The 16,272-nt window shown below is 34.1% G+C and overlaps 3 protein-coding genes across 5 annotated transcripts in view; all 3 read right to left on the bottom strand.

Moving 5' to 3' along the window:
• Positions 1–9,004, bottom strand: part of Sdc (Syndecan) — a 236,076-nt gene extending 227,072 nt beyond the window's left edge. The window contains exon 1 of the mRNA XM_033335392.2: positions 8,749–9,004. Within this exon, the coding sequence (XP_033191283.1) occupies positions 8,749–8,820 (72 nt within the window). The 5' untranslated portion in view covers positions 8,821–9,004. The remainder of the gene's footprint in view (positions 1–8,748) is intronic.
• A 697-nt stretch (positions 9,005–9,701) lies between these two features.
• Positions 9,702–10,692, bottom strand: LOC117157262 (uncharacterized). 2 transcript variants are annotated; one of them, XM_076624917.1, is made up of 3 exons: positions 10,571–10,692; positions 10,381–10,483; positions 9,702–10,318 (listed from the first exon to the last, which is right to left on the bottom strand). In XM_076624917.1, exons 1-3 carry the CDS (start codon positions 10,609–10,611, stop codon positions 10,145–10,147), a joined length of 318 nt encoding a protein of 105 aa, XP_076481032.1. In that variant the 5' UTR covers positions 10,612–10,692; the 3' UTR covers positions 9,702–10,144. The 2 variants fall into 2 exon arrangements, with proteins under 2 accessions (XP_076481032.1, XP_033191075.1); XM_033335184.2 differs by having other exon boundaries at positions 10,381–10,474.
• A 120-nt stretch (positions 10,693–10,812) lies between these two features.
• On the bottom strand, positions 10,813–12,110 carry LOC117157261 (ATPase inhibitor mai-2, mitochondrial). Of its 2 annotated transcripts, XM_076624918.1 has the most exons (4): positions 11,956–12,080; positions 11,834–11,889; positions 11,284–11,416; positions 10,813–11,146 (listed from the first exon to the last, which is right to left on the bottom strand). In XM_076624918.1, the coding sequence occupies exons 3-4, from the start codon at positions 11,404–11,406 to the stop codon at positions 11,015–11,017; spliced, it is 255 nt and encodes an 84-aa protein (XP_076481033.1). In that variant the 5' UTR covers positions 11,407–11,416; positions 11,834–11,889; positions 11,956–12,080; the 3' UTR covers positions 10,813–11,014. The 2 variants fall into 2 exon arrangements, with proteins under 2 accessions (XP_076481033.1, XP_033191074.1); XM_033335183.2 differs by lacking the exon at positions 11,834–11,889 and having other exon boundaries at positions 11,956–12,110.
• Positions 12,111–16,272: the final 4,162 nt, after the last annotated feature.

Here is a 16,272-nt window from a genome sequence, read left to right as displayed (position 1 = left end):
CGAGAATGCGTGGCGATACGATACGAATATTTATAAGCTGTTCGTTCTCTGTTACACCAAATGGCCGACATAGCACGAACAACTCGCGTTTTCCACGCGCGAAGACAGCGTCATTATCACCGGTGATATTTCACGCGGCGAGTCTAACACCCACAGGCCTTTTAAAGCGTTCTCGTTGCCGCCAGTTAAATTAAGGATTGGTCGGCAATTGGAAAACGCGACTCGATGTTGGTCGACGTCCTCTAAACCGATTTATGACGACCATCGGGGCCCATTTCTCTCCGTTTCAATCGCTTTTCTTTTGCCTCTTACATCCTGTAATTAACTTCTCCAATTATTCTTGGGGAGCTTCAATATTATAAGAAAAAAAAAGAAATCCTTTCGTTTCTCCTTTCGAAACCTCTCTTGCACTTTTTATCATTAGTATACTTATTACTGAAGATCTTTGCAACGAAAGAGAATTTCTCTAAGTATATTACTAAGAAGCCTCGATTTTATAACGTAAAACGAATTTTTTAGTCTCTATCCTCCTTTTTTTTATTATTATTAACACGTGAATCTTCCAAAAATTAAGATGATTAAGCATCTCTAAGGCGGAAAAATTGCAGGAACGCCTAAAGTCGAAAACTTGCAGAAATTCTACTTGCAAAGGTAAAAAGTTGCAAAAATAACGTCTCCGAAGTGGAAGAGTTACAGAATGGCGGAACCTTCCTGAAATGTTTTATATTTTAATAAAAACGCTATATGAATACCCAATACAAAATGTAAAATAAAGAATGTTCAGAGAAATGGTTAATACCATACCACGTTTTTCCATAAACTCAAAACGTCGGAAACTGGAATATACAAGAGAAGCAAAAGAAGAACGCCTGAAAGAAAACATTGGAAACCACCGTAAAACGCGGTACCAGGGGCGAATGTGTGGTTCATCAGACGAATCCTCGTTTAAGCTACGCTCGCTGGTGAATATCAGCGAGGGAACGTAGACAAGGGTAGGTTGCATCGTTGTACAAACGTCGCCATGTGGCTTTCGCAGCACCCTAACGAGCAAAAGTCCCCCCTAACGAGCCAAAGCCTCCCCCACCCCTTGAGAGCAGCCTGGGGCCTAACCCAGGGCTGTTTCACGACCGACGTGACTCACGAATTTTACGAATCGAATCGGAACCAAGGAACCGGGTCATTGTACCATCCAGACCCGGTTTTGCTCTTCGACGAGACATTACTACGTTATGCTATATACCACGGAAATTCTAGGGAGACTCAAAAGCAAAAAAAACACCCTATACACGATGACGATGATGATGATGATGATGATGATGATGATAATAATAACAATAATAGCAACAACATTAATAATAATAACAACAACAACAATACCACACCGTGGTGCACACAGTAATTTTCACAGGAAAATTACTCATCCCGACGACACAAGCAGAAATAAATTTGCACGTGTAAAATTCAAAAATTAATCTACGTACCACGTACCCTTGTGGCAAATTGTCCACAGCAAGCTTACACATTAATGGGAAAAAAAGGAGATATCACGTGTTTGCAGAAATATTTTCTGTTCCATTTAATCCATGGTATTATGTATAGACACTATAGCATTGTTTTTTTATAGTTAATTAATTAGAATATGGTATGATGGTAGATGGAATGATGGATATAGGCACTGTAGTATTGTTTTTTTTATAGTTAGTTAATTAGAATATGGTATGATGTTAGAAATGTATTATATCTATGGAGTATCGTAATATGTATAATTAATTAGAAATAGTATGGATATAGTAATAATGGTGTTATACTGTGTCCGTAAAAGATTATGTCTGTAATTAATTGATAATAATGAGGATACACTATATCCATGGAGTGGTAAGGATGAATTATGTTTGAAGAATATTATAGTGATGTTTGAAGAATACACATTACAGAATGTAGCAGTTGATTAGAAATATTATGAACACGTTATGATATTTATGTAATATTCATTGCATTAACTAGAGATTTTATCGATACAGTAATAGCGATAGTGCCTTCTATGGGATATTATAATATCTATTAGGTTGTCCGAAAAATGTCTTTCTTTCGCAAACGCGTCTCCCACAACAATGAACCTTCGTACAAACGTGAAACCAAGTCTGTAGAACGTCGCGGTGTTCATCTCAACAGAACGAAATGGATCATACGCAATTCGACAAAATAATATAAAACAAAAAACGTTGCGCGTCCACTACTTCCTCACAAAACGAAAGAAACCCTTCGGATAATCTCATACAATTGATCGAAAATATATTTGATAGCAATTTTTATGCAACTTGTTCCACGATTTGATTCGATGTAAGATCGAAATGAAGCGGAACGAAAATACCATGAAGCATGAAAACAATTCGTATCTTATAATCAGACTAAAAAAACTGACCGAAATAACCAAAGGTGGCTCTAGGGTCCGTTTTCTGCATTGGCCGATCTCGAATGCCGACGCGGTAGGACAATGCCTGGCAGGACAATGGAAAATGACCGAGGCGAGGGCTTTTAGGGCTTCTTGCCGTCACATCTCACCCGTACAATGTACATCGATTGCATTATACGCTCGATCATCGATCAACGACCCTGATATATTCGTTCTTTAGTCACGTTTTACAAGGTTAATTCACGGGGAAGGACCTAGTGTGGTGGCATCTTAGAGGCTGAAAGATTTGATGGTTGGACGTTGTTCGAATGAACAAAAATGGCAGTAACTGTTGATTCGTATCCAAAATAATACAATTATGGTTGTACTAACTTCAATTTTCTACGTCGAACAATCCAATCTCGCATTGTTCAATTTCCATAATACTTCACAATCTCGTTACAACAACATTTTAGCGATCACAGCACACGTTTATTCCAAACACCAATATTCCCCTTCAAAGTTTCAAAGAGAAATCTCCTAACGACATAATCCTTCGATTATTCTAAAGAACATCAACCTTCTAAGGATCAGATAAGATTACAATCGACTAACATGTGGCTATTACTAAAGTTGCAAGCGCACAGAGCAAGAAAGAGAGAGAGAGAGACGGATACAGCAGCGTAAAGTTTACCATGAAATAACGATAGCTCAGGGAAATCTGATTCGTTGGTCGTCGATGTAACAGCGTGAACCATCGATGGGATTTCATTGTGGACCAAGTTCGACTGGATCTTGTGCTGAACAGTGAGCGTACAAGTGCTACAGGTTACGGCCTTGCGAAACGGCCAATGAACGGAACTGTAGGGACATCGTTCTTCCGTGTCCATTTCCAACATCCCTTCCGGCCCGATTTCTACGTTTCTTTCGCGTAAAAACTACTTCACGTTCGAATAAAAGCATTCCAGCTTTACGATATGGGGGAATTTTTGCCGTACCTATGTTTTTGTTTTGTTATCTTTAGGCCCTTTGGAAAAAGGATTAAATAACAAACAATGTTCACTGAAATATCATTTTCTTTTTTTGTATAAATTTCTAAATAATATTATTTAAATATAATCTTCTACTAAATAATATACCTTATTGCAAATATAATCTGTTGCTAAATACAATTATTCTTTCTTATTGTCAATAACGATATTTATATTATTTGCAATATTAGTAAAAGATTAAATAATGTAAAACGCTTGATATGTTATCAATCGGAAGATAAAACGATTGTAAATATTGTATGGAGTAATGTATCTACTTTACCTAACAATGGCAATTTGTATAAGTTTCAATCGAAAAAAGAAATTATCTAGTCAAAAGCACAAAACCTATAGAATATTGAGGAATAGATAAGTTCACGACCTTCCAGTTCACTGACCTGACTACTTCGATATACTCTGCGGGCCATTTTCATGAAAAAGTTATCTTCAACGATAAAAACCACCTACGTATGCTTAACGTACACCGTAGTTCTACAACAATTCTTAACGAACTAACATAAAATAAACGTAAACATTATATTTACAGCGAAATCCATGTCTAAATTTTTCCTAACACATGCTGAAAGCGTTTCACAGGAACAGCTTGAACCAACCTAACTGCGTATCATATAACGTATCTAATTTCAGTGTTTTTAAAGCAATATCGAATAAATTACACACGACGATAAGAAAAAATAAAAAGAATGCTTATTCTCCTTTCGAAGAATTAGAAACGAAGCAAATTTAAACTAAGCTATGTATCATGTAACGTGTCTAAATTTAGTATTAAATATCGAAGTGAATTATTCATGAATTATTTATTATAAATATCGAATGAAGTACACGCATTGACATAAGAATAATAGTTTACGTTTACGCGTAAATTTTCACTTCGAAAAATTACGGATGAAGCAAGCAAATCGAACATATCGGTGGATTTATCGGCACCAACGAGATTTTCAGTCAGTAACGCATTGCTTCCGTACAATGCAGTAATACCTTTAAGTAATAATACACGTAACATTGCGTAAATAAAGGGCTTTATTAATTTCAGCGAATTATAGGAGCGCATGTGTACGTGAATCTGATTCGAACGAGTCACAAGAGCAAAAGGATCGAAACTTTCGTTTGGACGATGACTGGGGAACCAACCAGGGGCTTTTCATTGTTTACACGCAATAATTAACTAAAATGAATTCAATTAATACCCGCGATCCCGTCCCGTCGTAAATCAACACATGTGTACCGTCATTAATTTTTCCATCGACGATACGTTCATGTCGTCCTCAGCCCCGTTTGCAATTAAGGACCATGAACAAATATGACGAGTCCATTTTTATTGATTTCTTATTTTTACGTTATTTAATAATCAAAAAGAGGCACGTTTTTTTTATATGAAATATCGTATTTACGAATACAGAACGATTAACGAACAAGATTACCAGTGTTGTAAGATCAAGTTTAGTCGAGAGAAAACGCTTGGAGAGAATTTGAAAGATGAGAAGGAGTTCGAATTTTTAAATCGAAGATCGCAGGAGGAAGGCATGATAGGCATATTTTTGTTCATTTTCTAATTATGATGTTATCTTATCATCGAACAAGATGATTTCAATAGAACATAATCGAAAACCAATACCTGTTATGTCTAACGATGTCTGTCTTAATTAAGTCTTTATTGCGTGTCTATTAAGACATTCTTATTAATTCAGAGATTAATGAGAAAGATATAGAGAGATGTCTTATTAAAAGTAGGCAGTGAGTGTAAGTTTTAAAGACCAAGTATATATTTATACGTAACAGTATAATTATTGACAAACAATATTTTATAGCGAGTAATATATATTTCCAAAACATTAAAGAATATGACAAAAATATGCTTAAATTCAAAACGAAATGAAAACTACTCTACTGTAATACTATGTGCGTGGCCGACGATATACTGAATATAAAAAAAAGTAGAAGACCCAAGTTACCATGTTCTTCTCCTGTAGTCCTTAATCACTTTTTTTACAAAAGGCAGAGCTATGACGTCACGTTTTAGCTATTAATTACCCATTCGTTAAGAATATATTTGTTCGATGATAAATCTCAATGAAACATACGCGTAATGTTTTCGATATTTTTCAACCGTCGATAGGTTCAACGAAGGGCTTCGTTCACCACGGCACCAATGTTGCTACAGTCGCCCGAACGATAGTCGAGAGTCTTTGCGAAAAGCAAGCAAAAAAAAAAAAACAATGTATACAGGCCTGATGGTGTTGGCAAAGTTTCGAATTACTCGTCAACATCGGACAGAATATTTCTGGTCTCACGTTTTTGCGCCTCGTGGTCCGATACCTCGTCCACCGTGCGAGACGAGAGGATAAACAACGGTCCGACCGATTATGGTGCGAGAGAAAAAAAAACATGGTACAGTTGCTCACGGAAGTATTTGAACACCTACCATAAGAAATTTTTATATATCGTATATTATGTGGAATATACATATATAATGAGTAGATTATCGGTTTTAGTGCAAATTTATATTTTTGTGAATATAATTAAAAAAAGTAGAACCCCGATGGAAAATTGGTTTAGCTACCAAGTATTATAGAAAGCACTTTGAACGTTATATATATCTTTCCACATTACATATGTGAATTTTGTGCAATCTCGCGCTATCAAATTTTATAATTTTTATTTTTATTATAAATTTTTATAATAAATATATAGCTTAATAACGAGACACGGTTGTCATGATTATATTGGTAAAATTTGAATGCAGTCTGGAAATACATACAGTAAGGGACAAAAGTATTCGCACAGTTGGGATGTAGAAATAAAAGAATCAATATTGCCTATATTATTAAATACATGTTGTCACGCATTATTTGAAGACATTAATAATAACGTCAATATTTCTGTACATTTATTACACAATTATATCGTTTATATAAACGTCTGTTACAACATACAATTACAGTGTATATTTATTATTTGTATAAATATTTCAATGTGTTTAATAATATAGAAAATATTATTCTTTTTTATTTCTACATTTCAACTGTACGAATATTTTTTGTCTTTCGCTGTATACAGAAGCTCTGCAAACATATATTTAATCAAAATTAATGCACAACAAAAATAGTCATCTTAAACGCATAATGAGCGTTAAAAACAATCCCACTTAGCACCGAAATTTATTGATATAATGGATAATTGATTGTTTAAACACTTTCGATATCTCTGCAAAATATATACTTGTATTAATTTTCATATAATTTCTATATATATTCAAATTCGTTTAATGTTTGATGTTTTATTTTCAAATTTGTTTAAACGCTAAATGTAATCATGATAATCGCCTTTCATTATAGTGCTGATAAATTTCAAAATGTTTCATATAACGCACATACCTAAAGTATTTATAAAAAAATTCCTACAAGTGTTCGTATACTTTCATAGCCACTATAATGATCGGCCATATACGAGTGTGTAGAAGAATTCCTGTCCTGTCCTGTCGTAACGTAGGCTATCGAAGAGAACGAGACACCTCGCCACCCGTGATACAGTAAAAGTTTCGAAATAATAGATTCGCGGCACGCACCGCGTAGGGGCGTGTAATATCCCGTGATTTACCCTATTATGTAATTACGCCAGGTAAAAATGTCTTATAAGGCACCGCGCCTTCCGAGAAACAATTTACAACGAACTATTAACGTTAACACTCGTACCACCCGTCTTGGGTCTTTTCGAATCCCAAAATCAATTTTTTATCGATTTATTTCCTGTTTTAATTCGTTAGAAAGCTAAAGATGGTATTCGACGAAATTATTATATGGATGTGTTGTATTCATATAATAATAAACTATGTATATATATAGTAATAAATTAATTAAAATAATATTTTAAAAAGAGACGTGTATTTTTCTCTTTCTTTTTTTTTCTTATATTCCAATGACCAATTAATTAATACAAAACACGAATTTTCTATGAAAGAAGTAAAAACGAATGAAAAATGACCGAAATCGATAATATTATTTCAAAATGTCACTAACTAAACGATAAACGTATCTATTTTCGATGAAGCTATTCCCAATTTTAGTACGCTACTGTGTCTCTTGTTCATAAAGATCAGAAAATACGTGTCTCTAATGTTAATACCTAAAAAACAAAAATTATTTTCTAAAATCTAAAAAACATCTAGTTCTGCAAGAGTTAACATATTGGAAACAGATACTAAGCAAGTCACTAGTATGCAATGGACCTATAAATAAGCAATTTGCTTCGACTACAAATAAGAAAGTATCACTTGCAGGTACCTACGAAAATTCGAGTATTATCCTCGAATTTTTATACTTTAATCTTGCTCGTTTTACGAAACAGACCAAATTTCTAATAATTTCATAGAATGTTCTATATGAAATTGAAACGAGAAAGCACGCATATGGTGGTAACCAGATTGCGGAAGTTTATGCAAATTCACAGTTTTATCAACACGATGTAAAAAAAATGAGATCTAAATAAAGATTTGTTTTACCTACTAAATATTATAATATGTGCATTACTCTGGATATTTTATATATTTTTCATACTAAATGCATCCTGCAAATTTTTCTATTTTCAAATATTCCCTAATTGCATAAACATGCTAGCCCGTTATAACAATTTATCCATATTTTGCACAAATTTGAGATACTCTTTAACATTATAAGAGTACAATTGGATCGACAATAACAAGTTTAAATTGTCCTAGTATCGGAGCAAAACCGAGTTTTGTCCACACGAGCACGCCACGACGAAACGAGTAAACAAATTCGTGCAATTGGTAATGGAGCGTAAACAACCGCTGCCTGAGTCGCGTCGTGCGGCGTCTGTTTAGGATTTGAACGTACACAAACTGGAGGATACATGTCATGTAAGAACGCGACACATCGATTATATGACGCATTCAAGTACATATTCAGGATAGAAATTCCATAAGTGGAAGTATTTCTAAGAAACAGACTCGTTCTATGAAAACACAAGACAAACACAAAAGTGAAGGACAGAGGCGCAGCACGTTTCTTTTTAAAACTAGTTGTAACGTACGTTCAACGAATTTGTTAGATTTATTTTATTTTATTTCATTATATTAGCGGTGTAATCAGAATACAATGTTATGAAATAATTTGCTGGCTTAGATACTGTCTACAGTACCACTTATAACGTGCTAAGTACTCAGATAAAATATCCTTTTAAAATAAATGTTGTTGAGTGATGACAAGATACGAAGGAAAAGGGGATCGAACGATCGTCGAAGGAGTGACAGAAGGGAGAAACAAGGCTACGAAAGCAAGTACTCACCTCGGTAGCGGCGTTGCATCCCGCGAGAATGACGGCCGTACTGATCAGGATCCAGTATATCCTCGGTTGCATCTTTTCCTTTGTAATTGCCGCTGGGCCCGTTCAAGAGCCCCCTGACCGATCACCGCGTCGGTTCTACGAAACCAAACGAAAAAAATTACGCGTACGTCCCAGCCAGGAAGAAACCACCAAAAATCCACCGGAGCAACAACGCGACACACACCACACTGATCGATGAACCGCGAGACACTGAGGGCGCGTCGATCGGTCACTTCCACCGCCGAGCTGCCGCCATTTTGAAATGAACACAAGCGCGACCTAGTGGTTGATATGGGAAGTCTCTCTTCGGCGATTTTACGACGATGCGCGAAGTATTTGAATTTTAAACCAGTTTAAATTCGTTTGTAGTAACTAAGTAGGAGTTTTAATAGAGGAAAAATAAAATGTGCGGTGCTAGGTAAGTTGATTAGTGTCTAAATGTTATGTTATCTAATAAATTCGTATTTTTATATAGGATATGATATTTAGTTAATGATGTGTGTAATCTTTTTCTAGATATGGAAGGCTGAAAAGCATAATGATATCAGCCATTGATAGTTATCAGAAAATATGTTTCTGTGTTTATCGTTATAAGGAATGTATTGCTTTTTCACATTATGGAAATGCATCGCGATAGAGAAAAAAGTTATTGTTTAATTATGAAACTAACGAGATGACACTTTTAAGAATTAAAGTTAAAAATGCAAATTGCAAAAATGTTGACTTACACTGTTATAATTTTCAACCTGCCATATTGTTCTTTGCAAGTGAGGTGAGTTAGCTTTTTGTTCTTTTATTGAAAAGTTTCGATATGTGTATCTTTATATTCTTTCAATTACTTAATGGTTACTTGAATACTATTCGTATTACTTATGATATGTTCGTTCACTGCGTTTAATATACATAACATTTTTATAATATAACACTAAAAACTAAACAAACTTATTACTCAACTTAACACATAGATAGTTAAAAATTAGAAATAAAATAGAATTAACAAAGATGGTAAAAATTTTTTCGTCCCTCGTGTTTAGCTAAACTGGCATAAGGAGTAAAGAATATTGATGGAGACGAAAAAATAATGAGCGGGAAAATTGTACAAGAACGCCATAATGGTGAGTTCCATCTTTAAACGAGTTCGTATTCGTTTCACATAGTGGTAATAATTCATAAAATAAAGATTCAAGAAAGAACTACCGTATTTGTCAACCAACCATTTTTTAATCATAAGATATAAAGATTTAAGCCTGCATTAAACTTTCTTGCTTCTTGAATATGTATTTTCAACATTAATAAGTATCATTAGTAACTAATTACAATGTGTTTCACATTTTCGGAAAGAACTATCACAATAAAGCTATTTCTTATCGCTAGCCGATAAATCTTTCTCGAGACCTTTTAAAAATCGAAGATTTTCATTGATGGTACGATTATATTCTTCAATTTTATTACGCATTGATGTCACCTCGTCTTGCATGCATTTCACTTCCTCTTGCATTTTTTGTTTTAACATTTCTAACAATTCTTTATCCTGGGAAGTAAGCAAACAAACATTTCTTGATCGTGATTACTTTATATACTGAAAATTATTACCTGTCTGTAATAATATTCAGCTTCGTATGCAATATCGTTGTTCGAAGTTTTGTTTTTATTAGAATCACTGTATCTCCTTGTGAAATATCTGGAACTATTGAAACTGTCGTATGATTCCGATAAAATTGATATAACCAATAAAAATAATCGAGATGGTTTAATACACAAAATTTTTAAATGTCATACTTACCAGCTTTCAGGCGATAATCTTTGTAAAATATATCGAAACATTGTCTTCAATAATTTATAATATCATCAATTTTCCGAAAAAAATTCTTTCATAAATTGAAACAGAAATTTTGCGACTTTCTGTCACGAACAATGAAACATTTGAATGCAAACGTTATCGAAATATGATCAATATAATCGTGTTGATATTAATGTTTCTTGAGACATATAAATAAGAGCTTTTACACAAGTACAAGAAAATAATTATTAGTTTAGAGCTTTTATTCAATATATATATATGTGTATATATTATTCTATATTATATTTGTGTATAATATTTAAAAAAAAGTACTGACATAAATGTCTACTATAATTGCTATTAGTAATAATATAACAGTTACATCATTAGAAAGAGCAGCATCATTCTTAGAAAGTATGCAGATATATTGATGTAAGATGAATTAGTTTATTTATCATCCATATCTGTGATTCTTTTTTTGTGACGGTTTATGGCTTCTTGATGGCGTTTGATTTGTTCCTCATGGAAAGAGATCTCATCGTGAAGGTCCTCTTTCAGCTTTTGAATTTGTTGCTTTTGCTAGAATCAAAATATTGATATTTCTAAGCAAATCATTATAGATTATGATATATGGAAACACAATGGAATAAAATCTTCTAGCAACTTTATGAACACCATAAGAATTCAATTAGTGCAGAGAAATGGGAGTAACAAACCAGATTATAGAAATATTGATCTTCATGAGCTGCTTCCATTTTTCCAAAAGCTCCACCAGCATCACGGATGCTTCCACCACTACCACCTCCTTTACCAGCTCCAGATCCACGTTCACCAATCATTTTTACTTGGCTGTAATAATCGAATGATTGAATCTTAATTAGTCTCCTAATGATTGTTGGTGCTAAAAAAAGCTGTGACATAGCAGCAAGTGTTAAAAATACACATTGTCCATTTATATCAGCAATACAAATAAACAGCTGAATAAAGAACATCGATTCAAACCATTCTACGCTTCAATCACAAATACTATAAATAAAAATAAATACAGAACAATGAAAACAATATTACAAAAATATTATAAACAATATTTTATAAGAACACAACCTATTACAGACTATTACATAAGTTAAGTACATATACCAAAAAGTCAATAATTCTCTACAAACTTATATAGTTTACAAAAAACATATATCTTAATTAACTGAACGAATGATTTATTTCGATTATTGCAGATACATTTAAAAAAAGAGTTAAAATGCAACGTACGTTGCCTTTAACTACGTTGTGTGCAAATACTATAAAGAAGCCGGGGTCTATTTAATCTACGCAGAGAAAGAAAATCTACATAATTAACATTAACCATCCCTATGGAAAACATTCTTTTGTACCTCAATGAAGCCATATTTCGAGAAAACGTAGTAATAACTCGCTGCATTGTTCTCTGTTAAAATTTCAAAGTATAGCAAGTGGTGAAGATTCTAGTAGAAACCATACACTACTGCGAAGTGGAACACCACGTCGTGCAGATTCGGTAGAATTTCCGCGAGATGGCTGTCGTGACTCTTATTTGGCGGCAATATTAATTCAGTTTTTCCATAGAATTAAGTAATTTATCTATTTTATCATAATCGTCAACGTAAAAATACAAATTGCCGATGCAGGCGATAGATGTATTGTCCAGGATCATCTGCAACCTATCGTTTTCTGACGTGTATTCGATGAAACGATCCATATCCTCTTCGCTTCTCCTCGCTTTTTCGATTACCTCCCATATGTCCATGAACAAGATCGATGGACGATTTTTGCTTGATTCTCTAGGACTCAGAGTCCAACTAATTTGGATTGTTATTTGTTATTTTTGTGGAGAAATGTTTATTGTATGGAACACAGATGCTTTGAAGTATCTCAATTTTTACGTGTTTTATATGAGAATGACAAACAAATCTTTATTTCATTATCTCGTGTATTTTCTTGATAATGCAGATTAACGCATTTTAAAATAACAAAGTTGTATTTCTCAGTATAGATAAAGTTAGGTTATGTGTTACAGTTGCGTATTAGTCTGATGTAAGAGTTAGTGAAAAAGATACTTGTTTTTGTGTTTGTATAAGAGTACACAATATTCTTTAACTAAATCCGAATTTTATTTTTATAATCATCGTCAGTAGATGAAATTATGGTTTTAAACGCTAGAGATCTTTGAGTATGATCTTTGTATCAAATACACATATACGTAGAATATAATCTCTGACTCAACAAAGCTAATTTAGACTTAAAACTTATTTTACTTTAAAATGGAGATATGTATCTACATTACATATACGCGTGAATTTAAATACAAATGAAATATATTTTCACTTGAAACCCTCCAATATCAAAAACACGCTCGATAACGTGTAATCGTCTTTCACACGCTCGATCGATCGTCATCGTTTCTAATCAAATCCATAAAACAAGTAAAACTCGACAAACGATTAACCGTCTTAGCAAACTTATGTATCCCTACTCTGTCCTGTTCTTTCATTCTCCTTCATTAATCAATGAAAACAGAGCGCCTGTTTCTTCCGGGGATCAGTTCTGTGTCGTCTCTCGTCTCTTTAAACACACAGTGGTCGAATTCGAACACATCTTCGTCTGATTTTGACTTTATAACTGGCGTCGAAGTTTCTAATGGAAATTGATTGCTCGTTTGGTAGGCGACTTAATGAATCTCAACCGAATTCCACGATAGAGAAACGCACGCCTGTCAACTCACGTCGCGATTAGGTGACGTTTCGCTCGTTCATTTGTTTAAACGCTGGTTGAACACAGTCAGTTGTTTTACCGACGTCTACGCGAATATTATGTAAAGACTGATTGCCACGCGTCAAGTTCTCTTTTATTTTTAGCGATTCTTTCGATCATCAGATTCCATCGGTGGGTTTCCTCGTTTTTTGGAAACCTTTTCAATAACTACGTTTTATCGATTTTATAGAAACTCGAAGGTTTATGATTGTTGATTATTAGCTTCGTATATTTTTCTCTTTTAGCATTTACGAGATATTTTTCGGGTCCTATTAACATCACCGACACAGATTTCAACGACACTGTTTCTCGATAATAATAACAGTTTTGGTAATTTGTAAGTGGACATGTGTTAGATTTAAATATTTTAATATTTTATCTTTTCTTATTATTTAATTGTTTATTTTTCATTTCTTTCTATAGTTTGTACGTACATGTTCATGTCAAGGGGATAACAGTTTCGGTAATTTGTGAAGTGTTCATATTTTATCATAGTGTTCATATATGGTCGAATTAATTAATTTGTTGCCACTAATTTAACACTAATTTATTTCCAATAAAAATCTATATTCCGCATAAGTAAATTCTATCTGCTCAAGAATATAATCGGAAAAAGGACGTGGATCAAAATAAGCTAGTAAACATTCTTTTGAGCAAAACAGTCCTAATAAATCGAGTTTCATCGCATTGTAGATTTCCAAATATCCAATAAACGCGAATATAGTGGCCAAATATCATGGATCCAAAAGAAGCTAAAGTATTCCACATTACGAAACTTAACATTCGATAAGTCTAATAAATTACACGAATACCGGTAGATCGTAAACGAGACCAAAATATCTCACAGAGATCGTTACAACTAGCCAACCTCTAAATCACGCTACAGAATCCGCAATCTTCAAAGATTTCCTCTTTCAACCCCCATCCACGATTTGTGCGATTGGAAGATTTACGACGCGCAGCGTCCAATGCGAAAAAATGCCTAAAAATGAAAAAATTCCTACGACTAAATTCTCTTAGAGGACCTTGAAATCTTGAAAAATTGTTTTTTCCACCCCCCTTTTCAACACGATTTCGAGAGCCGTTAAAACAGGTCAAAAGACATAACAAACGAATTATCGCCTGTACTATACTAAAAGAATTAATGATTAAGAATTAATGATTCGCGTTCGTGGAATTACCCAGCGCGGTTGTACGTTCAGTTAAATCGGAACTAAGGGATGACTAAACGTCAGCCATTTTGGCACGGTACTAGCTAGGCGCTCGATATTAACAAATCCTCGATTCCCAGCCGGGATGAAAGCGGCGAACGAGAAACAGAGACCGAGACGAGGTGAGCCAGGAACGAATAGGGGATGGATAGAAAGGGCAAGGGAGATGGGGATGATAGAGGGTGGAAGAGAGTTCCGCGCAACGCAAACATTGTTTCGTTTCATTTCGCGATCCGTCGCGGAATCATATTGCGCCGATTCCAATATTTCCATCGTTTTATTGCGATTGCGGTCGTTTCTCCGCCGATTTTGGACTTTCCTTCATTTACGTTTCTGCCCTGTCGTTTTTCGATCGCGCGATCATTGTTTTCATCGATCCTCGCGCCTCCATGCTGTTCTTCTTGCTTCGTTTTAAGGAAGAGGGCGAAAGAATTGGTGAGAAAGGTTTGGAAAAGTTGGTTCGTAGATTCGATCAGGTCTTGGGGTTTAAGTCTTGTTTCTTTTTTCTCTCTTAAAGTAAAATGTGGAAGGAAGGATGGAAAGGGGTTGCAAGAGATTGATTTGTAATTTTGGTAGATTCCTGCAATCCGGGCTATTACTTTCGTTCACTTCTTTTCAAGAACGTCTTCTTACAAAGAATTTAACAAGCCTCTTTAAGAGAACGGCGAAAGGCTGAAGATAATTTTGAGAAGATTCATTCTCGTATTTTTCACTGATTCTTGGAATCCAACGTGTTACTTTTGTTTTTGTCTTTTTGTGTTTTAGAGGAAAGAGTGAGAAAAAGGGTGGTTGTGCTTAGTAACAGTGGTTACTGCATGATTGTTGCGGGTTTATAGAGATATTTAAGTCGTGAAAACGATAAATTACTGAGCATGCAAGAACAAGAAATTGAAAGGGTTGATTTACAATTTCGATCGATCTTCACAATTGATGGTGCTACTTCTGTTTTTCCCTTTTTAAAGAGAAATCCGAGAGAAGTTTGAAAGGGCTGATTTATAGTTCGAAATTTTACAATTATTCTTATTGTGTGGGACAGAGTTATGAGCGAAGAGATTGATATTTATACGATATTATTTGAAGGTAGTATGACTAATTCACAAAAATTTTGAACGTATAGGAATAATCAAATACTAGGGAAGATAAAAAACAAGGCACACTGCGAATAATCATATTACGAAGGATAAAAAGAAGAATAAAGCATCGCAGAATTATTAAGTAAAAGAATCGATTCATTTGTTTCTTCTCTCGTTAACTATTCAGGATTGACGTGTGCAATTCACGATATCTTTGACATTCGATATCATAAAACCAAATAGCACTCAAAACTGTTAATCACGCGGACGTTAACAGACGTTTTCACAGACAGGACGCTTTTTTCCCCATGACAGTATTTTATTTGAAATATTTTTTATTACTACACAGATACATACATGCAGGAAGTTGAAACATTAGTTTATCCACGTGTATGTTTCATATTTTGATTCGTTTTTTATTCTATACATAAAATCGTTTACAGAAGTTTCTTCTTTTATTGGGAAATTTGTATTTCGCAAATGAAATATGAAATAACTTTTCAAATTTCTCAATTTTGTCACCGTTTAATTTACCTGATTATTTTTCAACCCTTTAGGAAACAAACGACTTGCTTTCATTTTACTTTCGTATTCATTGCAAAGAAATAACAGAAATAATCGTACATCCTGAAGCAAA

Source organism: Bombus vancouverensis, chromosome 15 (assembly GCF_051014615.1).
Source record: "Bombus vancouverensis nearcticus chromosome 15, iyBomVanc1_principal, whole genome shotgun sequence".
Taxonomy (NCBI): domain Eukaryota; kingdom Metazoa; phylum Arthropoda; class Insecta; order Hymenoptera; family Apidae; genus Bombus; species Bombus vancouverensis.
The sequence above is the reverse complement of the archived record's forward strand: the minus strand, read 5'-3'. Positions and strand labels throughout refer to the sequence as shown.

Coding starts and splice junctions, on each gene's coding strand:
- LOC117157262 (XM_076624917.1), bottom strand. CDS start 10,611: ATGTTTCGATATATTTTACAAAGATTATCGCCTGAAAGCTG. Junction 10,484..10,570: donor AGATTATCGCCTGAAAGCTG/GTAAGTATGACA, acceptor ATCATACGACAG/TTTCAATAGTTCCAGATATT. Junction 10,319..10,380: donor CTGAATATTATTACAGACAG/GTAATAATTTTC, acceptor CTTACTTCCCAG/GATAAAGAATTGTTAGAAAT.
- LOC117157261 (XM_033335183.2), bottom strand. CDS start 12,002: ATGCAGCGAGTTATTACTACGTTTTCTCGAAATATGGCTTCATTGAG. Junction 11,417..11,955: donor CGAAATATGGCTTCATTGAG/GTACAAAAGAAT, acceptor CGATTATTACAG/CCAAGTAAAAATGATTGGTG. Junction 11,147..11,283: donor ATCAATATTTCTATAATCTG/GTTTGTTACTCC, acceptor TTTTGATTCTAG/CAAAAGCAACAAATTCAAAA.